The sequence below is a fragment of the Bubalus bubalis genome, chromosome 11 (genome assembly GCF_019923935.1).
Source record: "Bubalus bubalis isolate 160015118507 breed Murrah chromosome 11, NDDB_SH_1, whole genome shotgun sequence".
Lineage (NCBI taxonomy): Eukaryota > Metazoa > Chordata > Mammalia > Artiodactyla > Bovidae > Bubalus > Bubalus bubalis.
In genome coordinates, this window is record NC_059167.1 from 18,883,333 (window position 1) to 18,906,831 (window position 23,499).

General features: G+C 47.9%; 1 protein-coding gene across 1 annotated transcript in view; it reads left to right on the forward strand.

The window, feature by feature from the left end:
* Positions 1-420: 420 nt before the first annotated feature.
* Positions 421-23,499, forward strand: part of DPF3 (double PHD fingers 3) — a 290,669-nt gene continuing 267,590 nt past the window's right edge. Inside the window, exon 1 of the mRNA XM_044924773.2 lies at positions 421-496. Coding sequence (XP_044780708.1) covers positions 465-496 — 32 coding nt within the window. The 5' untranslated portion in view covers positions 421-464. The remainder of the gene's footprint in view (positions 497-23,499) is intronic.

Consider the following 23,499-nt stretch of genomic DNA (forward strand, 5'->3'; position numbering starts at 1 on the left):
GGGAACAAGGGGATTTGCCGTTTGGGGGATTTAGGAACGTAACAGCAAAGCCAAAAGCTAATGAATGGAGTTCAGCGGTTTGTTGGCGCTTCTTAAATATTTCTATCCAGTACTTAAATATTTTTGTCCAGGAGCGCAACTCTCTGCAGTTATTTAGAAAGTAGGGATTCAAACCAAACTAAGATACTCTCCGTGCGTCTCCACTTTCCCCAATCCAAAAAGGAGCTGCTCCCGCGGTACTGCCCCTTTAAGACCTGCTTGCTCTCGGGCTCTACAAAAGGGAGTGACCTCTGGGCTTTGACAGCTCCCCTAATAACTACCACCGTGCAGGCTCCGCCCACCTGGCGACCAGCCGCGCCGATTGGCCGGCGGGCCGGTATCCCGTACTCTGATTGGCTCTCCGCTTCCCCTGAGCGAACCTTTAGAACTCTGAGACAGACAATATTCTGTTACATTGTAGCAAAATGGCGACTGTCATTCACAACCCCCTGAAAGCGTAAGTAAGACTAAAAAATGTACATATTCCGCGTGGTTTCAATATGAAAAAAAAGGCGCCTTCTGCGTGCGGAGCGCTGCCAATGCACAGCGCTTACAGGCACCTACAGCCGTGGCGGGGCTTCTCTCTTTTCTTTCAGCTCTTACTTCTTCATCTTTTTTTTTTTTTTTTTTTAAACCCCAACGCGCAGAAATGTCAGGAGATGCAATTAACAAGGAGAAAATTGTTACATTTGTGTTCTTTTAAATTGGCGGACCGAGAAGAGAGGGGTTGTCGGTAGGGGAGCCAGGCGCTCGAGAGCTCTACAGCTAGAGGATCGTGGGCAGCTCGGGGACAGCACGGTCCCCTGAGTCTCCCCGGCTTCGCGGGGCGGGGAGCGCGGCGCGCGGCGCGGGGGTGGCGGGGCCGGCCCTGCTGGGGGCGAGCGCCGGACTCTGTGGCCGCCTTTGGCGCACTTGGCTGAGCCCCGCGCCTCCGGAGCCCGCGGCCCCCCGCCCGGCTTCTAGGTCCTCCGGGGCGACCGGACCGCGGCAGCTCCGGAGTTTGCAGGGCGCTCTCTGCCTTCCGATCGCTTGCGGGGAGTTTGTGCAAACCTTCCGGAGTTGGGAGGACCGCAGGGGGGAGCAGCGGGTCCCGGGAGCCCTGGGGCCCAGGTGGTTGCCCGGGGCTTTCCTGCCGGGGCAGCCCCCGGGAAGGTGACGGCGCTTCGGGCGGTCGCCGGTGTGTCTACGGCTGTGTTTGTCCGGGAATGGGCTGTAGTAAATGAACGACTCGGGTTAACTTGGGGTTGATTTGGAGACAGGAAAGAGCTGCAGGTCTCAAGAATGGTGTTCTCGGCTCCTGCGGGTGAATAACCGAGGCGAGCGAGAGGCAGCTTATTGGGGAGCTCGCCGCCCGAGCCGGCAGCGTCTGCTCCCGGCCAGAGCGAGGGGCAGGTGCCTCTGGCCGCCGCCGGGAGACTTTGAGCGGACGCCCAGATCCGGGACGGAGGGGGGCGGGCTGGGCGAGGACACGCAGGGGCCAGCCCCGGGTCCCACAGCCAATTCCTGTCCGCCTTCCTCCCCCACTCCTTTTTATCCTGGCTTCCTTCCTTCCTTCCTTCCAGTCGGTGGAACTGTTAAGCCGCCAAGTCCGCTCGCGATCGTGGAGCCGGGGGTGGCTTCGGAAAACTAGCATCGCTCTAAAAGGGGTGCTTCTGGCAGTGATATTGGCAGAGGGGCGCTCCCTCTGGATCGCGGCGCGACGTGGGTGGGTGGCTGGGTGGGGGGTTTGCGCGCCTGGGATTAGGACTTCGCAGCTGGGCTGGAAGCCGCGGGCGAGAGGAGAGAGGGAGGTGCGGGTGTGTGTGTGCGGCGGGGGGTGGGGAGGGGGGTGCGTTTCGTGCCGAATTCTCTACGGTGCGTGGCGGATGCCCACTCTGGTTTTTTCAACTCAGCGCCTCCGAGTCCGCACCCGCGGCTCCCCTAGGAGTTGAAAGCCAGGTTCGCACGCGGGGTGGGAGGAGGGCAGCGGGGGGGTGGGTCTTAACGCGAAGGAAAGCGCCGAGAGAATGGGAAGTGTTTGCACCAGCTATCTCCTATCGGTAATAGGGGAAAAGGGTAGGAATGTCCCAGATCTCGGAGTTTTACATGTATATATATATACACACACACACACGAACGCTGCTAAGAGGACATTGGAAGCTGGGGCTGATTAGAGAGCAGCTCCCGCTTCAGTTCTCGCTCGGAAGCTCCGATGCACTGCACTTGAACGCCACAGTGTTTCACCCAAGGAAGCAAATGTTTTATGGCAGAATAAATGGGCGTAACTTCGCGGCATCCCCTCTCCTCGTCGCTCTCGCTAGCCACATCGCTGATGCTGTGAGTTTTTAACCGAGCCCACAGCTGATTTGCAGTTTTCACATTTCCAGGCGAAAAGGCATAGCGGGGCGGATACCTCCTGGTAAACCAAGTTCGAGAAATCTATTTCGCCTGTGCGCCAGGTTTGTTTCCTATTGGGAAAGCGGTACCCTCGTTACCGTGGAACCCGCTTACGCGCGGGCGGGCGCAATATCTCTGTACTCATTCCTGCCCGCTCCAGTTTTTTGTTTCTGTTTATTTTTGGACCGCTGAAGGGTGCGTTTTGCGGGGAGGGTGTATGTGTGGGGTGGGGTTAGAAGTGCGGAAAGAGACAGAGTCGCGGGCTGGTTATTGGAATTAGTTCTGAATTATTACACTTATACTTTGTATAATTAGAAACAGTTGCAATGTGATGTATTTGTAATTTCGTGTCCACACACACACTAGCATACACACGACACTCCAGTCGGCTTTTTCTAGGTGGCAGTTGAATGGTCATTTATAATTAGCCGCTCATTTTTTGCATCCCGATCCCTTTCCCTGGGGGTAAGTGGGTGTAAACAATACCACCAACCAGCCGAGCCTCCTGCGCCCTAGACGGTTTTTAAACTCCTAACACAGGAGCATGCACGACGTTACAGGGAGACCTACATCATCTGCCTTTATTTTGAAAAACAACTTGTTTAATAGAACATCTTATATGTTTCATTTGTTTTTGAAAGTTGCTGATCAGGAAACAATACACACGTGAATAAATTATGCATGGGATAAATTAGAACAAAGCGCAGAGACACATCAAGCGGAAGGGATGGATGGTGGTGCTGGGAGGAGGGGAGTAGGGAGAAAGGTTTGGAGAGCTATGTTTTTATCCTCCTGTGTCCCTCCTGACAATGAAACGGAGCTGAACAGCATTAGCATTTTCTCTGTCTGCGTTCAGAGTCTTTTTCTTCCTTCCCTTAAAAAAAAAAAAAAGCCACACTAAGGACGCCCCCTATAGAAACTGGTCACACAAAGGTTTGCTCTAGGACGGGGGATAAAGTGGCAGTAGGTAATGTTCTGGGAAGAAACGAGCAACACCTCTTTAGGGCTCTGCCTAAGCTGCGTAGGGACCATTTTTCATTATACCAGCTTTTTCCATGTGGAACATTCAGTAATTCAATAGCTTGAATAACTGGACGGCACAGTTTGAATCTCATTGCTTTGGGGTCGGTCTTCTGTTGGGACCCGAGCTCCTGGACCCACATCTTCACTCTCAGCAGTTCAGCTTTCTTCCTGCCTGTCTTTGATCTCCCTTCAACTCCCTTTCTTATTCCTCCTCCTTGTACCCTTCAGCCCCTTCCTCTCTGAAGTTGACAGCCTGGCTTCTCTGTCTGTTGTCGCCTTTAACATCTTATTACTGCCCAACAGGGTGTTAGAGGCAGAAACAGGAGCCGCTTGGACTGATCAGATCACAAAGGGAACGCGGCAGGTGGGCCCACAACCAAGCAGTCACATCTGGGCAGTAGGATATGAAAGCATCAATGGACATGTATGATGTGTAAATAGGTATTGCACATTATTTAATTTAGCAGCTACATTGTCTGAGCCTAGATGTGTGAGTCACCCTTATTTCTTACATGGACAAGCAAGATAAGGGCCATGTAAGGTAGTAAATACATGTAGGTAACATAAATATGGATTTGATAATCCATTTGTCTATGTGTAAGTCTGCCACATTACCTATCATATTCTGGTTGATTGCTACATACCTAGGGAACATAATGCCTTTTTTTTTTTGCTCTCCTATATTCTTAAAAAATTAAAAAAATTATTATATTGGGGCATACTTGATTGATAAACATAATGCTTTTAATATAAATTCTAATCTTATTTGATATTCTACTTCACATTAAACACCCTCCCTCAAATCTGCTATCAACACTTTAAACAACTTACTCTTTTATTAAGTTATCAAAACCCTGGTTTGTATGTACTTAACTGGGAATGTCTGCCACCTTCTGCCAGACTGGATTATGCACATATATATCTATTATACTAACTGCCTGCTTAGAAAAGAGTAACTGTTATTATTATTTAATTATTCCATATAAACCAACAGGGATTTATCCCAAGTAACTATTTGTTTATAAATAATGAGACCAGTAGACTGGTCATACCTATAACATGTGAACATCCAGATATGTAGTTGTATTGAAACTATTTTTGTAAGCAGTTTCAGAGGGTAAAGCGTCTGCCTGCAATGCAGGAGACCTGGATTTGATCCCTGGGTCAGGAAGATCCCCTGGAGAAGGAAATGGCAACCCACTCCAGTACTCTTGCCTGGAAAATCCCATGGACAGAGAAGCCTGGTAGACTACAGTCCATGGGATCGCAAAGAGTCGGACACAACTGAGTGACTTCACTTCACTCTCTTGGTTGGAGGCTTTTTTTTTTTTTTTTTTTAATAATCTCTGTTTTGAAATTAAGGATACAACTCTGGGAGAAGCAAATATACTTACTCAGCCAAGGTCAAACAGCTGGTCATGTGTATAGATGGACCTCAGATCTTCGTCTTTTTATTCATTCTCTGACCTGGACACCGTGTATTCTAATCTAAAGTGGTTTTGTGCCTGTGAAAGTTGTGAAATTGTTGTCACTTAGAAGCCAGACCTCACTCTTGCTGTGGCACTCAGCTTAGATTATCAGAGAGGATGGCGCAGAGGGGACACATTCCTGGTTCTAATCTGCTTCTGGCTCTTTCTGTTGGGGTGGGGGGATTTGGGTAGGTACTAAATGGGGAACACTGGGGTTGGGATTTGTGAGCTTTCAGCTTTTTATGGACATTATTTTAGCCCCTTATGAAAAAGGACCCTCAGACATTTTAAGCCAACAGATGCCTAAGAACCACCTTCTGCATCTGCTTCTGGTTGCCACTGGGGTGAGGGCGGAGGGAAGCCTTAAATTCTCCAAACTTCATTAGCACACATTAATTTTCAGTGGGAAGAATGTCTGGTTTTGATGAGATACCCATAAAGGTTATTAATTTCTGCCAGAACCCAAATGAAGGCATCATCTCAGAAAACTGCTGGGCCTGCAGACCACCTGGGAGACATTCAGAGGTCTCCAGTTGAATGGGAGTTGCTCAGCTCTAGAAAAGTGGCCTGGAATTCAGAGGCAACTTAATTGGAGACTTCTCATCCTCCTTTGTCTTTCTGGAACCATGCAGGTGGCTGAAATTTAGGTACATCTGAGAAACACCATACTATCTAAAGCTGTTCCAGAGCCATCTGCTCAGATCAGTGCAGAAAATAAAATGCCATGGTCACCAAGCTTTGTTTTGAACTTGCACCAGAAAAAGAAAGGAAACTGAGGCTGATGTTTCAGTTTTGAAAGTGCAGCCATCCTGATTGGAGTGGTGCTAGGTGTGGGTCATGAAAAGCAAAGAATTCAGGCCTGTCTATTATCCCAACCTCTGCAAAGTATCTTTTGTGGTTTCTGAGTGTTCTGAAAGTCACTAGAAGACAAATGTAGCCCAACGTGGCAAGCCCCTGACCAAAGAAATGCCACAACCACTGAAACAGTTTTTTTCACCCAGCCATGGTTTTCCAGCAGGGGCCTATGTAAGCATGACCCTAGCATTAAATAATCTTTAAACATGTAGGTATTTAACAAGAAAAGATAAAAATGTGGCCTGGGGAGAGGGGATGTGGAGGGGATAGGTAAGTGGATAAAACTACTGTGTGGTCTGGAACTCTGAGAAGATGATTGTTTAACAGCAAGAGAGACTGATGTTATGATCTATTGCAAGTTTCAAAGTTTTCTTTAGTTGTGTGAGCAACTGGGGAGAGATGAGGTGTTGTGGTGTTTTTGTAATCTGTTTTTCTTATTGGTCCGGTTACTAGTGTTTCGCAGTCTGTCAACCCATATGGATGAATGGAGCTAGCATCGTAAAACTGTCACTGAAGGAAGGTTTTTGAAGCCTGTGATTTGCATCAGAGTTTTAAAAGCAGTGGTTAGGAGGTGTTTGGGTGGGGGGAGGGGAGAAGAGGAGCAACCTGTGCTGGGAATGTCTAGGTTGGGTGTTGTGAATAGTAGTAGTGGGTGGGGGGTTACAAGGGAAGAGAGCAGCCTTGAGCAGGCTAAGATTTAGGGGGCTGTGTTTGGAAGCAGGGAGGGGCAGGAATAAACCCTAATAATGGGGTTCAAATAGCCCACGTTGAGACCTCCACCTCCAGGCCTTAGTTCTGAGTCCAGGGAATAATGATGGCACATGTCTAACCCCCCTTTGCACCCTCTCCTCCCTCCCCGAGTCCAGAGCTTGCCGTCATCTCAGGTTGCTATGAAATGAGTGCGTTTTTCTCATTGTTATTCACTTTGAAAATCTGCTGTGGTATTAACTTCAACTGGAAGCTCCACCAGAAAAGGCTTTTCAGCCCTCACACTTTCACCGGTCACTGTGTGGCCTTATTTCAAACTCCGTCCCTCTTACACATTTGTTTCTCACCAGTGGCGATGCTTTTGTAGCTTCAGAAGTAAAAGCTTCAGGGAGAGGATCCAGAGATTTGAGCTCGGTTTTTAGCCCTACTGCTCACTAGCTATGAGACCTTAGACCCAGAACTTCTCTGAGCCACACATTCCTTGTCTTAAAGATGAGGGTGATGCACCTTGATTGCCAAATTCCTTTCCAGTAAAAAACTGGTGGCTCTTGGACTATGGTTGATTAGGAAGGATGAGGAGGACAGTTAGGGACCAGTGTTTGAATTCTTCCTCATTTTTTAAGTGTGGCTCTAAAAGGGAGTTAAGACTGGTAGACTCTCCTGTAGTTTCATCTTCTCTGGTCCAGTCTTGCCACCTTCTGTTACCACTTGGGCTCTGATCTCTCTCTTCTCAGGGCCCAAGGCTGAGGGCCAGGTGGTGGCCCATTGAGAACGTGGTCTTTTCTTCTGATTCTCCCTTTTGAACACTTTTCTCCTCATTAACACTCCAACCAGAGGATAAAGACGGGAAAGAGAAATGAGAAGATTAATTGGCCTATTGTTTCTGTTTACAAGCACTCAGATTAAGTTTTTGGTTGTGCAAAAGACTAGAATTATTGAGAACATCTATCTTTTTCTTCCTGTTTTGTGTAAATGTATGGTAGAAGAAAGGGAACCAAGCAAAAGATTTTCTTCTCTGGATTTCATTTATCTACAGTCTCCTTCAATCTACTCTTCTTCTAACATGGCACCCGTCCCAGTTAACATGGAAATAAATGCTTATTTCATTTCCATTTGGGCACTTGCAAATACCTGACCATTCAGTGAACTGTAGTAGGTGGGCCTGTACTGATGTCTCAGTGAGCTTCCTCTGTTGTACCCCGTGATGCTGCTGAGGAAATGGAGGTGTTCAGTAGACACACAGTCTGGCCTTATGCAGGTGGCTATTAGCAGTGTCTAAAGTGGAATTCACTGCCTCTCCTTCAGTGACATGCCTCCAGAACATCCCAGATTCCTCTGGAGGCATTATTATCAGGCTTTCCTTTGGTTGACAGTTCCCTTGGCAATTTTCTACAAGTCTGAAGGAGGAAGAGGGGGTTGTTAAAGCCATCAGAGAATTCACAGAAGCCTGAATTGTGAGAGTTAGGCAAAATGAAAGAAAAAACAAAATGGTCACCCTGACCTCCAGCCTCCAGAGGCAGTCCCTTAAATTTTTTTGTACTTGTGGTAAGATGTATCAATATATAACATGTATATTTAGCATGTATGGCATGTAGACATACCATTTTAGCCTTTTTTTAAGTGTTCAGTTCACTGGCAATAAGTACCTTCATAGTGTTGTATAACTATCCATTGTATTCATTTCCAGAATTTAAAAAATCATCCTAAACACACTCTATATCCATTAAACAATAGCATCCTCTGTTTTAATGAGGATGTCCTCCTCCCACCGCATCCCAGTTTCTGGTAACCACCACTGTACTTTCTGTCTGTATAAATTTGCCTATTCTAAGCACCTCATATGAGTGGCATCATACAATATCTGTCCTTTTGTGACTGGCTTATTTCACTTAGTATAGTGTTCTTAATGCTCATCTGTGTTACAGCATGTGTCAGGATTTCCTTCCTTTTTATGGCTGAGTAATACTCCATTGTACATATATGCCTTATTTTGCTTGTCCATGCATCCGGGGATGGATACTGGGGTTGTTTTCACCTTGTGGCTATTGTGAATAATACTGCTATGAACATGCGTGTGTAAGTAGCTGTTTGAATCCCTGCTCTCAGTTCTTTGGGGTATATGCCTAGACCCCCTCTTCATTTTTAGACTTATTTAAATTCATGGAGTACATTTCTAGATAGTACAGGCAACTCCTTTCTTCTGAACTTAAAAAGAATACTCATGGCATCATAGAATTCAACCTCTTTACCCCCCCTCCCCCTTTAGGACTACCCCTGTTTTGGGGGTGGGGGATAAATGCCCCAGGAACTCAGAGACTCACTTCTTTTATCCCCAGCCATGAGGATTGCCTTCATCTTGTCACCACCCCTCACCCCCAGCCCATTGAGGGCAGGGGCTCCCCTTGGGGTCAGGGTCTGGGTCTGGGGAGGCCCCAGAGGCTGCGGCACTAGCGGTCACCTGGTGGGGCTGGAGCGAAGGTTTCCCAGGCAGAGTGGAGGTCTCATCAGGCAGCAGGCGTTCCTGCTGGGACACCTGGACACAGGACAGCTTGAAGGTCAGGAGGTAGTAAATCTGACCTATCTTTTCATAAGGCAAGAAGGGCTTGTATCTCCTTTGGCCTCCCTTCCCTGCACTCAGCCCTGCTTACCTCCCCTTGAAGGGCCCCAGTGAAACAATGGATGTGAAAACACCTCAGAAAGTGTAAAGCAGAACGGGAGGTGTTACTAGAGCTGCAAAGTTTCTCGTAGCTAACGGGGGCCTTCTCAGAGAGTCAACAATATCACATGTATCAAACATCACTTTACTATATTAAAACTAAAATAAATGAAAAGATCCTGGCATTACACATCCTATCTAACCATTGTTTCTCAGGAAATGCAAAGCCTCACTCATCCAGCTGTGTGTAAATAGCCCTGGAATCTCAGTGGGGTTTTCCCATCTTCCGGGTTTGAAATAGGTGAGAATAGGAGCTGAAGGGAAGACTTCATTTCATTTTCCATTGTCAACCCCATACTGAGTCCATCCGCAATCAGAGGAAACAGAAGCTGGCGGGCAGAGGGAGCGTTCTCCTGGAACTTGGGCTGTGGTCATCCGTCATTCTCTGGCTCCTTCTACCAAGAAGACTCCAGGGAGAGAGAAGGGGAGAAGGTGGGGCTGGGGTTTAAATCTGCTAGTAAGCAAGGAGGGTGCGATGTTGGCGTAAGGGGGTCAATGGCAAGAATTAATTCTTTGTATATGAGTAGATGTGGGCAGCATGGTGGTGAGGGTCAGATCTCAGAATAACAGTTATTTGCCAGCCTTGGAAATGCTTCAGATTCAAGCTTGCTGCAGAAACACAGCAATCCTGTACTTTATAAAAGCAAATTAAATGAGAAATGTCATCCTTGCTCCCATTCTCCTCAACTAAGGACTCTTTACTTGTCTTTGTTTGGCTGCTAGTTGAGCTCAGTGAGAACTGTCTCACCCTCTTTGGAACTTTCTTCATCCTGTCCTGGCCAGTCCTGCCTGCCAGTCTGCCTGTCAGTCCTAAGCAGCATAGTAGCCTCCCTCTGGGCATCTAGGACCTTCCACTCCAAGGAAGGCCTCCAGTCTGTCTGTTTCTCCTTCCAGATCCTTGATCTTTGACAGGACAAAGTAAATGCTTGTAAACCGGGAGGCGGACTGTTCCCCTAGGCGTCTAGGGAAGCCACTGTTGTTTGTGGGGGTGGGGGAGGAGGGGAGGCAATGTGGTGCTAGAGGTGGGGGAGGGCAGGGTGGATGGGGTAGTCGAAGTGGATAGAATATATTCTCTCCTGCTAATTATTTTCCCCGAGGACTTAGCCAATGCAGAACCATCTATTATCGTGGGAGCGCTCTATGGTGGTTCTGCCTGTGATGAATGCTAAGTGGAAACAAGCAAGAAAAATTAACAGGCGGCTGCTTCTGTCCACCTAATTAAAATGCATATCCAAATGCATAATTCCTTATGTTTCCCCATGCACACACTCCCCTTCCAATCCCAATTCTATGGAGGAAAAAACCCCTACTTTCTCCCAATCATTTCTCTTGATTATACTTCCATCAAGAGAGAACTGGAGGGTTCCTTTAGAATAGTGAAGGGCCATTTTTGTAACACTCTAAAATTGCTGGTTTTTTTTTTTTTTTTTGCTTAGATTGGCCCCCAAAATTCTGAGCTCTTTTTTGTTTAAAATGAAGAACAAAAACTTTATCTGACTGCAGAGACAAGGGAGAAGGAAGGAAGTAGAGAAAGAAAAGGGTAGGGGTAGAGAGAGAAAGCGAGAAAGAAAAAAGAAAGTTCCCACAGTTTCCACTGACCTTTAGTTTTGTGCTGCAAGTCTGGCTTGGATCAGCAAAGAGAATTTTGAAGGTCTTTTCTATCTCCTCTTCCTCTTCATTCCTTTCTCTGACTTGGCACTACTTCCCTCAGCCCCCCAAAGAAACATAGCCCAGAATTTTTCAGAGAGATTTTAGAAGGTGCATCTACCTGTGCAGATCAGGTAGAGAGAAAAAAGCAAAAGCCTCTGTCCTGGGGGCAAGATCAGAGATGCTGACATCAAGGTCCCAAGTATGCCTTAAACAAACAATACCTCTTCATCCCTCTCTTCCTCACTTTTTGTTCATCCAAATGATCAAGTTCTCCCCCTTGGAAGAACAGTTTTATTCAGGGGTTATAAAATATTTAATAAGATATGAAACTTAAGTCACTGTGTTCAATGCCACGTCACTGCCATCTTGGCAGTGGTGCCCCTCCCCCGGGCAGCATCCCCCCACCCCCCCATTCTTGAAGCCCCTTGACTGCCCTCCACAGCAGCCCCAGCTGTTGATTTATCAGGGCCGGCTGGCTCAGCAGTGCATGGAGATTGCTTTTAATTAACTCTCTTCATTTTTCCCAATCTTCAGGGAGCAGCAGCCCTTTAATGATTTTAATATTTTATCTGGATTTATATCCGCCTTATTTGTTGTTGTTTGACTTCCGCATTTGTTCTTCCTGAATTGCTTCCAGACTGATCTATTTGTGTGCCCGTTTTCCCTGTCCCCCAAGGCCTTCCAGGAGGAAGGGTGCTGAAGAAGACCCACCCTCTCTTCCCAAGCTGTCTACCACGGCACAGGGAGAGGTGCCTAGTGTTGGTCTCTGCCATGGTTTGGATGAGAACTTTTGCCTTAGGAATCCCAGTCTCACCTGGTTTAGCTGAAGGAGTTTCTGAGCTTCTCATTAAAGGGAAAAAAAAAATCTGAATTTTAGAAAATGAAAATTTTCTAATCTCTTTGCCTCTTTCATGTTTGCTGCCTCTATGAGGGAGTGAGTGCCCTGGAGGGTTGGATAAAAACTTCCAGGGCCCCGAGGTCTGTCATCTTGCCCATGCCAACCTGACATAGTTTAATGGAACTCCCTGGAGGATGATGACTTCAGGGCGGAGCTGGAGGTAGGTGCCTTTTCCTACTGTTCATGGGGTTCTCAAGGCAAGAATACTGAAGTGGTTGCAGTCAAGTCTTTATGCCACTTTCCATGTCTTTAGATGTGGCTGGAATTTGCTCTGCAACTGCAAAGACGAGTACTTGTAGGTACGGTCTGAAAGAGGGCCTGCAGAGGGACCAGTTGCCTTCTCTGTTTGAGAGTGCCTGCTCCCTCAACCCTTGATTCTCCATTTCTGCGCCCACTTCTTACACACTACCATCTGAACACCTTCCCACCTCCTACTTCCAGCTTCCTTTTGGCTGCAAAGTCTGCCCCTTCCCCCAACATTCCCAGAGAGGCCCTGGCAGACAAACTTGCATGGGGGCTAGTTTTCAGAACCAACTTGTCCACAGAATACCCTTTTGACATCTCGGTTTGGTGATGTGTCTTTGGGGTTATTTGTTGCTAGGCAACGGCCAGCTAAAGTTTGAGTCTGATCTGGGGAATTGCAGTGAATTGCCCTGGGTGACTTGTATCCACATTTAGGGACTTGGCTTTACAATCCTTCGAATAGGAAGTTGAGAAGATATTTTTCCGTGTGCCTTTCTGGAAAGAGGAATTGGTTTGTAAAAGCCTAGCCCACCGACTGGCACACAAGTGTCTGTACTCACAGTGTTTGTTCTGGTGATGAAAATGGTGATTTCTTCCCATCTCCTTGTATTTATCCCTTGAGGTATGCTAGCTTTGAAAACCTATGATGTGTCAGATACTAAGCTATCTGCAGGATGCAGAGACAGAAACCATGGCTTCTATATCACAGTTTGGTATTCAGGCTACTCAGTGTCCCATTGAGTGTTTCTTCTTCATTTTTCCTTGGCAATCACAGGCCCTTTTGAGAATCCTGTGAAAGTTCTGAATCGTCTCCCCAGAAAAAATGCATATCTGCATCTGATTTTATGAGTTCACAGATGTTGAGGAGCCCATCAGTGGATGCTAGAGTCCATTGGCTCCAGGTTAAGAACCTTAGATTGAGAGATGTGGGTGAGCTTGTTACCCTGAAAGTCTGCTTCTGTGTCCCTGCTCAGAGAAGTCCCTAACCCTTCCCACCTCTCCTGTAGTCTCACCAAGTGGCTCGTACCTCCTCAGCCCCACTCTGCCCCAGTTGCACATGATGAACACCTACCTGCTCATCTTCCAGACACTTCCAAGTCCCCTCCTCTCCAGCAAAGCCCTTGGTACCCTCAGGTAGAATTGGCCATCCCTGCCCTTGGCCCCATAGTCCCAAGGATACTTCCCTCCTGGCCACTGAAACACTTAACGCTCGTTAGTTAAAATGGAAGGCCCTAGAAGGTTGAAGGGTGGTTGCCTGGACCTTTCTGTCTCTAGGATCTAGCATTGTCTTTGTTGTTCATTAGTCACTAAATCGTGTCTGACTCTTTTACGACCCCATGGTCTGTGGCTCACCAGGTTCCTCTGTCCATGGGATTCTCCAGGCAAGAATACTGGAGTGGGTTGCCATTTCCTATTCCAGGGAATGTTCCTGACCCGGGGATCAAACTTACATCTCCTGTGTCTCCTGCATTGGCAGGTGGGTTCTTTACCACTGCGCCACCAGGGATGCCCAGGATCTAGCAGAGCGGATGTCTGATAAATGTGTGTGGAATGACCGAGCAAATGAAACCAGCAGGCTCTTCCCGCCTAATTTGCTTCCAGCTCTTCGAAATCAACTTGTTTCTCATTCTCTCCCTGGCAGGAATTTGGAAGAGGCAGCAGAATTACTCTCCCCAAATTCTTCAACTTCAGGAGTTGGAAGATAGGCACAAGCTTACCTTGCTTGCATGTGGCATGTGAGGCTGTGATGGCTGTCAGCGTCATTTATTCCAGCCCCTTGTTTTTTCACCACTTCATCCTTGTGGATCTAAAAAACTTGACTTTCCTTCCCTTTGGTCTTGAGAATTAAAGGCAAGTCTTTTTACTCTGCCTTCTTTCAGGGATTAACTAACCCGGGGCTTGCAAGTAGCCACTGATAAATCAACCGTACTTTTATTAAGTGCCTACTTTGTGCTCAGCTGTGTATGGGATTTCCTTTAGCCTTATTTATACCTGAGGATTCCTATGGGTTTTTAAGATGAAGAGATCAGGAGGTGCTAGTACTACAGTGGTTTGACCCAAAGTTGGGGTCCCGTGAGAGCCTATTGCCTGCCTTCTTGAGCTTTGGAGGTGACTGTGGCCCAGTCTCTGTTTTCAGGTGTATATTCTTCAAGAAATTTTCCTGTACTTTAATCATGCCTATGTAGGTATAACTTTCCCTATGACTCTATCCCAAACATATTCAATGCAGGTAAATTTATTTGGGGGATCATGTTGTTGTTGCCGTTCAGTCGCTCAGTCTTGTCTGACTCTTTGAGACCCCATGGACTGCAACACCCCAGGCTTCCCTGTCCTTCCATCTCCTGGAGTTTGCTCAAACTCATGTCCATTGAGTCGGTGATGCCATCCAACCAGCTCATCCTCTATCATCCTTTTCTCCTCCTGCCTTCAATCTTTCCCAGCATCAGGGTCTTTTCTAATGAGTTGGCTCTTCGTATCAGGTGGCCAAAGTATTGGGGCTTCAGCTTCAGCATCAGTCCTTCCAGTGACTATTCAGAGTTGATTTCCTTTAGGATTGACTGGTTTGATCTCCTTGGGGATCATGGAAAGGCCTTTATTCTTCATATTGAGAAAGAGAAAAATCTCTGTCCTCATAACTCTTGCTGCTTTTCCACCCTCCAGATCATTCAGTGTTGTGGCCCTGGAGAGGCCTGGTTCTGAGTCAGGAGGAAGGTGAAGGCCAGAGGTGGAGACAGGCTATTCAAGTCCAGTTTTAATCAGTCTTCGTCCACCAGACATTCTTCAGTGTGGAGAGCTAGGCAGAAAATGCTGATGGTGCACAAAGTACAGGCTGGAGGAGCAGAATCCTCCCAAAGAGTTTGTGAATTCAGAGGGGTCACACCACACCAGCACCTACTCTGAAAGTGAACTTGCCTTCCATCCTGGGTGGAGCCCTTTGGTACAGAGGGTGCACGTGGGCCTGTCCAGTTCCTCGTGCTCATTTCCTTTCTGGGCAGCCATCCCAGTGTAACAGACACTTATACATATTCTGTCCTCATTTTATCTAATTACACACATCTCTGGGGGATGGGAAACAGGTTTGGATCATTCGCTTTTAGGTCAGTTATGCACAGGGTAGCTGAGATGAGCAATGATCTATGGAGTTTGATGAAATTCGGGAAGCTCCCAGAGTTCCCTGGTCCGCAGCACACCAGGGGGCATTGTTTGCCATCTCAGGGGCTGGAGATCCCAGTCAGCGCAGGGGAGGGATGGAGCCTGGCCGGTTCGTGAGTCTGAATGTAGGAACCCTTCTGAGATTGAGCTCGCCCTTGCTATCCTTGGAGCAACAGGATTCCTTTATTATTTGATGATCTGCTTAACTGAGAGGGGGCTTCCCCAGTGGCTGAGTGGTAAAGAATCTGCCTGCCATGCAGGAGCTTCAGGAGACACGGGTTTGATCCCTGGGTCAGGAAGGTCCCCTGGAGGAGGAAATGGCAGCGTACTCCAGCATCCTTGCCTGGAGAATCCCATGGACAGAGGAGCCTGGCGGGCCACGGTCCATAGGGTCTCAAAGAGTTGGACATGACTGAAGCAACCTAGCATGCACTCACGCATGCTAACTGTGAGGACCCAATTCTATAGGTCCCTCTTCTGGTGATCATTTGTGTTCACTCATTATCTGCTTAGTATATGTTCAGTTTCCTGAGAAATACAGAACAAAAGAAGCTCTGATCAATGCAACAGTCTCTAACATTGCCCAGTGTTTCCAAGAGTTCCTTGTCTTCTTTGCGACGTAGATGAATTGGTCTGGACAATACAATAGCTCTGGAAGGTCCATACCTTTCTCCACAAACCAGAGCTGGCAGCCTTGGGCAATCCAGCTTCCTGGCATCTCTCCTCCAGGCTCTATGGTAGCTTTTCAAATACCCAGGAAGGAAGTGAAAATGAAAGTCGCTCAGTCCTGTCTCCGACTCTTTGTGACCCCATAAACTATACAGTCCATGGAATTCTCCAGGCAAGAATACTGAAGTGGGTAGCCTTTCCCTTCTCCAGTGGATCTTCCCAACCCAGGGATCGAACCCAGGTCTCCCGAATTGCAAGCAGATTCTTTACCAGCTGAGCCACAAAGGAAGCCCCTAGGAAGGAAAAGCCCACTGGTTACTCTTTTGTTTTCTTTTGCTTTCTGCTTTTTATTTCATTTCTTGACTCAGACCTAAGGCTCCCCAGCACTCTGAGAGCCCTAGATCGAGGAATAACCAATGTGATGCTTCATACCAAGCTCTGCACCTCTAGCCTGGGTTTCCTTCTGACCTCTTGTCCTCTTTGTCTGCGCCCCACTGACATCCTTCTCCTTTTCCCTGTGCATCACACCTTGATCAAAAAGTGTTGAAGAGGTACAAAAGGAAGGAAAGAGTATTCTATCTAGTCCCCGGGAGGGCACACTCATTCTCATCAATGGGGGAGCAGGGAGTGGGGAGGAGGAAAAGGCGAAGCTTGCACACAGCAAATGGTGAGAAGCGGGAGAGAGGAAACAGGGACCATGAGGTTTCCTGGTGGGAAGAACTGTGCTCAGTGGGCAGTTCAGCCCCTGAGGGGTCTGTGAAATTGGAGGAGAGAAAGTGGCCTGCAGTGGGGATGTGCCAGAGAAGGTTTCAGGGAGAAGGTGGCTTTGAGCTGAGTTTGGAGGAGCAGAGGGATCTGGTGAGGCTTAGGAGCGTTGGAGGGTGAGGATGGGGAAGGACGGGCACGAAAGGGATGATTTGGGACAAATAAAAGATTTGGGAAGCATCTGAGTGACTCTTTGGAGAATCTTCTTCCTTTGTGGTGGTGTGAGTTGGAGGGGAAGGGCCAGTTGAGAAGGAATGTGTGGAGGACAGCAAATGGGTCCATTTGGCTGGATGGGAGTGGGGGTCCATGAAAGTGAAAGTGTTTGTGACTCAGTCCTCTCCGACTCTTTGCAACCCCATGGATTGTAACCCACTGGGCTCCTCTGTCCATGGGATTTCCCAGGCAAGAATACTGGAGTGGAAGAAGTAGAGAAGAGCCATTCTCTTCTCCAGGGGATCTTCCTGGCCCAGGGATTGAACCTGGCTCTCCGGCATTACAAGTGGATTCTTTGCCATCGGAGCTACCAGGAAAGTAGGAATCCATGAATAGAAGGTAGAAAAGGGGAAATAGCCTGGGGCCGGGTTTTTCTGAGTGGAGCCGCACTTTGGCAGCCAGTTTCTGGGAAGAACTGAACACTTCAGAGATTGAAAGAGAACTTCAGGGGGAGGTAGTGGGTTGTCATTATGTGTCCCTCAGCAGGAGGATTGTCATCTGCAGGGACTCTGTCTCACTCATCCCTTGGTTCCTTGGTTATGTGTTCTGGGTTTTTTCCACTGCACCCCCAGAGGAGGTAAGACAGAGGAAAACTCTAGGGAGCCTGGGCTGGTATGAGCCCCCCACCTCAGCAGGTACAGGACAGCCTTGGTTAGCCATCCAGGCAGGTATGCCAAGTGAGGCAGGATGATGGGATAAAGCCCATCCAAGTGCTGGATCTAGAAGTCTTTCCCCGTCTCTATGCTTTATCATCACCCCCTTTCTTTACAAAAACAAGGAAAACCGTCCATAAATGGTTATAAGTAAAACATACAAGTCCATTCTAGGGAGGAAAACATAAACACTGACCCTCATAGCACAATCACAAGTCTAGTGCTCCGAGGATTAGTCTCACGGTTCAAATGGGAGTGGGGTGGGGGTGGGGGCAGTGAGGCTGCAAGTCTCTAAGACTGTGTTTCTTCCCCTAGGGGATGGAGGTAGTTTATTTTGAAGGTAGTTCTTTTCCACTCCTACCCAGGCCCCCCGTACTCATTCAAACTGCCCACCCAATGCCCACTCCCTCCTGCTGAAAGGCCTGGGCCCCCGGGGAGCTTTATTGATAGGCTTGTGTCACCCCAGTCCTCAGGTTGCTTGGAGAGCTCAGATGCCCTGTCCTAGGGAGTGAGAGGGTGGTGAGCAGTGGCCATGTGGCTGGAGAGTCTGGGTCACATCCAAGCCCCGTGACTGTGGGCAGGATCTCTCACCCCTCTGTGCCTCAAAGTCCTCATCTGTCAAGTGGGAGAGACGGTGCCTGCCTTTGGAGGGTTGTTGGAAGAATCAAACAAGTTTATATACATTCAGGGTTAGAAGAGTTGGCCCATCTTACCCTCTTAATATTAATAGATGTTGGCAGTGACTCTGCTTTTCTATCTGCAAAATGCAGACACACTAGCTGATTTTTTCTCACACTGGCATCTAAGGAAAATGAGATAATAAGTAGGAGAAGCTCTGATTTTCTTAGCAGAAAGAAGTTCTAGAATTCAATGGTGTTACTGTCAGTAACTCTTGGAACCAATGTGCCAGGAGAGACTTTGAGAGGGATTTATCTCTGGGATGCTTTGTCCAGGAGCTCAGGTTATTGCATGCTGCTGGACAGGTGCTGATCTTGGGTCTTTCTGAGAAGAACAGAATTGCACAGATGCAGAAACGCTGAGGTGAGCTGTGCTGTGACCGAACTCTGGGCTCCTGCTTCTAGTTACTGCCGCCTCCTCCAAGGGGGAGGCAAGTGCTTCCTGCCTGAATGGGCTCTGCCCTAGAACAGGGCTTGAACAGCCTTCAGACCAAAGCGGGTGAGGGTGGGAGCTGGCCTGTGTGCTTGCTGCCCATGTGGCCTGCCGCCCCTTTGTCAGACACCTTGCTCATCTCGGCCCTCCTGTCCGCGGTGGGTGTGTGTATACATGTTCCCAGCACACGCTTTTTGTAGGCAGCGATCTGTGCTTGACAAGCTGGCATTCCAAACTCCAGATCTTCCAAACACCAGACCCCTATGTTATTTTTAACTGTCCAAAGTTTTTTCCACGAGGTGTAATTGATGAGACTCAATAGCCTGGTCAGAGACTCTAAACTTGAGTTTGTTTTGTCTCCCTTGAACGGGCCTGTGTCCGATGACCAAGCAAAAAAACACTGTTTCGAAACTGACTGGTCTAAATCTTCCCACCCGTCCCATCCCCCACTTCTCTTTAGGGAACAGAAGTGAACACCAAGATAACCTGAGCTTGCCTGTTTCTGTGGCTCCAGATAGGAGAGAGGCAGATCCCTTCCGCCCGTGACCTTCTCCTCCCTGCTCTCTCTCTCGGAGTCCCGATAGTGAGGGACAAAGCTACGTTTTCAGAGAGATAACAGGAAGGGCATCGAGGAGTTGGGCATGCAATCTCTTCTGGCCTTCTTTTTCAGCCCCCACATTCCCCGAGGGGTAAGTCACATTCTCCTCGTCCTCTGGGGACAGTCCTGGACAGATGCTGTTATTTCAGCGTGCCCGACCTCTTGTGACATTGAGTGACCACCATTCTTATAACACTGGAGAAGAGTCTCAGCTCTGCACACCCAGGACAAAGTGGCGCCGTCTCACACTGGCCTGCCATTTGCATTGTGAATTTCTTCAGCCTTGTGTGTCATTTCTGTTTTTCGTCCACACATCTCTCCAGGCTGTGGTATACTTGGCACTCACGTTAATCAAGTGTGCACAAGGTACCAGTTACTGTGGCACTGGGTATACAGTGATAAGCAAAACCGATAGAAACCCCATCTTTGTGGAGCTTGTGGTCCAGTTGGGGAGATAGACGTTGATCACATACATATGTAAATAAAAGTTGAATCTGTGTTATGTTGGAAGGTCCAGGAAGATAGAAGAGAGTGTGATAGGGGGAACTGTTCTGGTCTGGTATGTTGAGGGAAAGTTGCTTTGAAGAGGCAATGCTTCATTGCACGCAGAGGGGGACAAGCATGTACAAGGGTCCCATGGCATGTTGGGAGAACCAGGGAAGGCTGCTGTGCCTGGAGCGCAAGAGAGAAGGGGAAACTGTGGCTTAATGATAGCGTAAGAGATGTCAGGAGGGACCAGAACATGCAGGGCCTTGATGGATATTTTAAGAGCGTGTACTTTCTCGAGACTAAGAGCAGTGAGCAGCCACGGCAGGGTTGAAGTCAGGAAGTGACTTAGTTCCATTCATAGTCTAAAAATTGCCCCCTGGCTACGGGGAGATTTAGCAGGAGAGCCTGGGAAGGGAGGTATGAGTGAGCTTCTAAGAAGGCTTTTCTGGGTAAAATTTAGGAAATAAAAACATGATGTGTGTGTCCATGAAGGACAAGATGTGAGCTGGACAAGCATGTGGCAGTAGAATGTCCCCTTGAACTGCCTTCCCTGTTTCCACTTGTTCGCAGTCCCATTTGGTAGTTTATAGGAGCTGACAGCCCGCCCCCATCCTCGGAGGTTTCCGATACTGGGGACAGGTCTGTTTTCCTCCCAGGCAGAGTCTGGAGCTGTCTCCTTCCCTCTGCTCTGCATGCTGTTCCCTCCAACTATCCTTTGAGCAACTCAACATGTGGCCTGAGGACCCTGTACACAAGGGACCTGGGTGTGAGTGGTGAAAGGTGGATTCCTGGGCTGCCTCCTGGATCTTCAAAGTCAGAATCTCAGGGGTGAGGCCATGTAGTCTGGTTCTTGTTTTTTATAAAGTTTGAGAACTGCTGTTCTTCCAGCCCTGCACACTAACATTACATCAGTTTCTGCAATGATGCTTTAAATGTGTGTGTGCTGGGGGTGGGGCCGGGGTGGGGGTAGATGGGTACCAAGTGCTTTCAAGGCACAAAAGGTCTTCTTTGGGCCCCACAGTAACGTGCTCGAGGAGATAAGGCTCGGGTAACTTCAGTTAACAGATGGCGTTGGTGGGAGGATGGAGCTCCAACTGATGTCTGACTCCAAGTGCTTTCCTTTGCTTTCCTCTCTTCCCACCTCTGGGTGGGCAAGGTTAACAAGGACTGACTTCTAATTTCCAGGTGTAGTTCCTTTAAAAAAAAAAAAATCCAATATGTTTTTTGGGGCTCAGGGGATCCACCTAAAAAGTGAATATCCAATTAATATGTGAAAGGGTGGAATTCGGTAAGTTTATTATAATTATTATTTATATGTGTTTATATGTATTTATATGTGTATATATGAATATATATATATACTTATTATAACCTTTTAGTATGGAAGATGTCAAACCTGTACAAAAACACACGGAATATCACAAAGAATCTCCGTGTATCCATCATCCAGCCTGGCTTTAACAGTCATAAGAAGGGTGGGCGTCTGTTCAGTTGTTCAGACTTTGCTCTGTGGTACTCTCATTTCTTTTTTCATTTATTTACTTATTTATTTAAATTTTTGTATGGGATTGTAGTTGCTTTACAATGCTGTATTGGTGTCTGCTGTATAGCAAAGTGAATCAGCTATAATAGTAGTGTTAGTCGCTCAGTTGTGTCTGACTCTTTGCGACCCCATGGACTGTGGCCCGCCAGGCTCCTCTGTATGTATACATATATCCCCTCTCTTTGGTGTTTCTTCCTGATTTAGGTCACCACAGAACACTCAGTAGAGTTCCCTGTGCTATACAGTAGGTTTGTGATGCTCTCATTTCTGCGTCCATTGGACGAAATACCTGGTAGGGGATCAGGCATCTTTCAAAGCACCCCACCAGCTAATGGCTGGAGAGGCACAGAACTTTTTTTGATTTAATTTGTTTGTCAACAGAACAGCTTGTAGACAGAGCTTGTGCTTGGATCTGTGGATCTAAGAAATACCGTGGAGACCATTGGTAGTCTCTCTCACAAGTCTGACGTGACATAAGAGGCCAGACAAGCTCTGCGGATAGTCCTCAGGCTCTGCACAGTTAATAAGAGGCAGGTCCTCCAGCCCTGCCTTCCTTACACAGCACTGAGGGTCTCTCGACATCTTTGCTCTAGCGTTTCCCAGCATGAAGTTATGGGACAGAAACCCCACCAGAGCCCTGGTGGTTGAAATACCAGTATTTGACCATCTCAGCTTTTGCTTCCTCTTTGTGGAAAAAAAAAAACCTTGGTGGAGCCTGCGGGGTAGCATACTGGTGAAAGCAAAGTGGGCTCTATGCTCAGTCTCCCTTAGCTCTGCCTGCCCTGAAATGCTAGAAGCCCTGAAGCAAAATATGACAAATTAGCAGGTGTCATAGGCTTTCAAGAAAGGAAGAAATGGTTTCACAGGCCAGCTTCCTGGAGGAGGTGGGAGTGGTGGCGGGTATTGATGGATGGGCAGAAGTCAGGGAGCTGAGGATAAAGATGCTGTTCCTTTAAGAGGGGAACGAATCTCTCAGCACTGCACGTGGACCAGGAATTCTTTAGCACCCCCTAAAGCGGAAGGCTCTGTACTTCACAGTGAGGGGGCTACCAAGACACAGGAGATATGCTTTCTGTTCTCCGGGAACTTTCTGTCTAGTTGAGGGACAAGATGAGGGACAAGACATGTGCTGAATATTAATATAAGTGGGAGACTCTAAGATGCTAAGATGCAAGTTGACTTTTAAGATAAGCTTAAAGAAGAGTGTAGTGGAAACCAGAAGGTGAGTTACAAGCAGCCGTAGTAGGAATATCAATGGCCGTGGATCCGGGGTCTTCTGCGTGTGCGGCTGTGGTCCAGATGCGGTGATAACTGCATCGTTACATGGCAGCTTTTAAAGAGTCATGCTCCTTCCAGCTACCATCTCTTGAACACCTGTGTCTGCTCAGCAGCCCTGTGCTGTGTGGTTGCACACAGGAACTCATTTAGTCCTCTTAGGAAGCAGGCACTATTAACTGTTATACAGGTAAGAAAACTCTGAAGAGTTTAAGCAGCTTGCCCAAGACCTGAGGCATGGACCTGGGTCTGTCCGTCCAAATGAACCTGGGTTCAAAAAGGAAGTGTGAAAAGCAGCCAAGCTGAGTAGTTGGGAGGGAGAGGGGTGGACAGGTAACAAAGGACCTATTCTAGACACCTGTGTGAAGAGTGTGGTGCGGATCCTGTAGGTGTTGAGGCATTATTTAGGGTATGGCAGGATGGGCATTTGAAGGTGGTTAATTTGCAGGATGGTGTGAGTGGGGAAGCTGCGGCAGGAAGTGACTGTGGTCTACGAGGGGGTGGCGGTGGGAATGCGCCTGGTCAGACTGAGTAATGAAAATCCTCACAGCCCATCAAACTTAATTAAAATCAAATAAACACTCCAGCAAACCCATCTCATACCAAGTAGGGTGTCAGGTGAGCTGCAGGGACATAGCGCTTCGTCCTTATGTAATACCTGTTAAGTATGCCTGTGCTTTGCATCGACAGGCCCCCTTACACAGCCACAGAGTCAGCTTGGTCCTTGGTGCCCCTTCTCTTTTCTCTTTTCTCACCCCTTTCCGTTTCTTCCTGACAGCAGTTGTTTCAGTATTTTGCCGTTTACCCGAAATCCCTCTCCATCCTCTCCCTCTCAGCAGATGATTTCCCCCAGACTTGTTCAAGAAAATTGAAGCCACGAGGCAAGGAACTTCCTTGTCATCCTTGCCCTCGGCCTCATCATGATGAAAGCCACCTCTTCTGAGGCCCCACCCCCTGCCCCCCGCCCCGGCCCACCCCTCTTCCTGCATAACTCTCCCATTACCCTGGTATATTTTTTTCACAGTGCATACAACCCTCAGAAATTATCTTTATG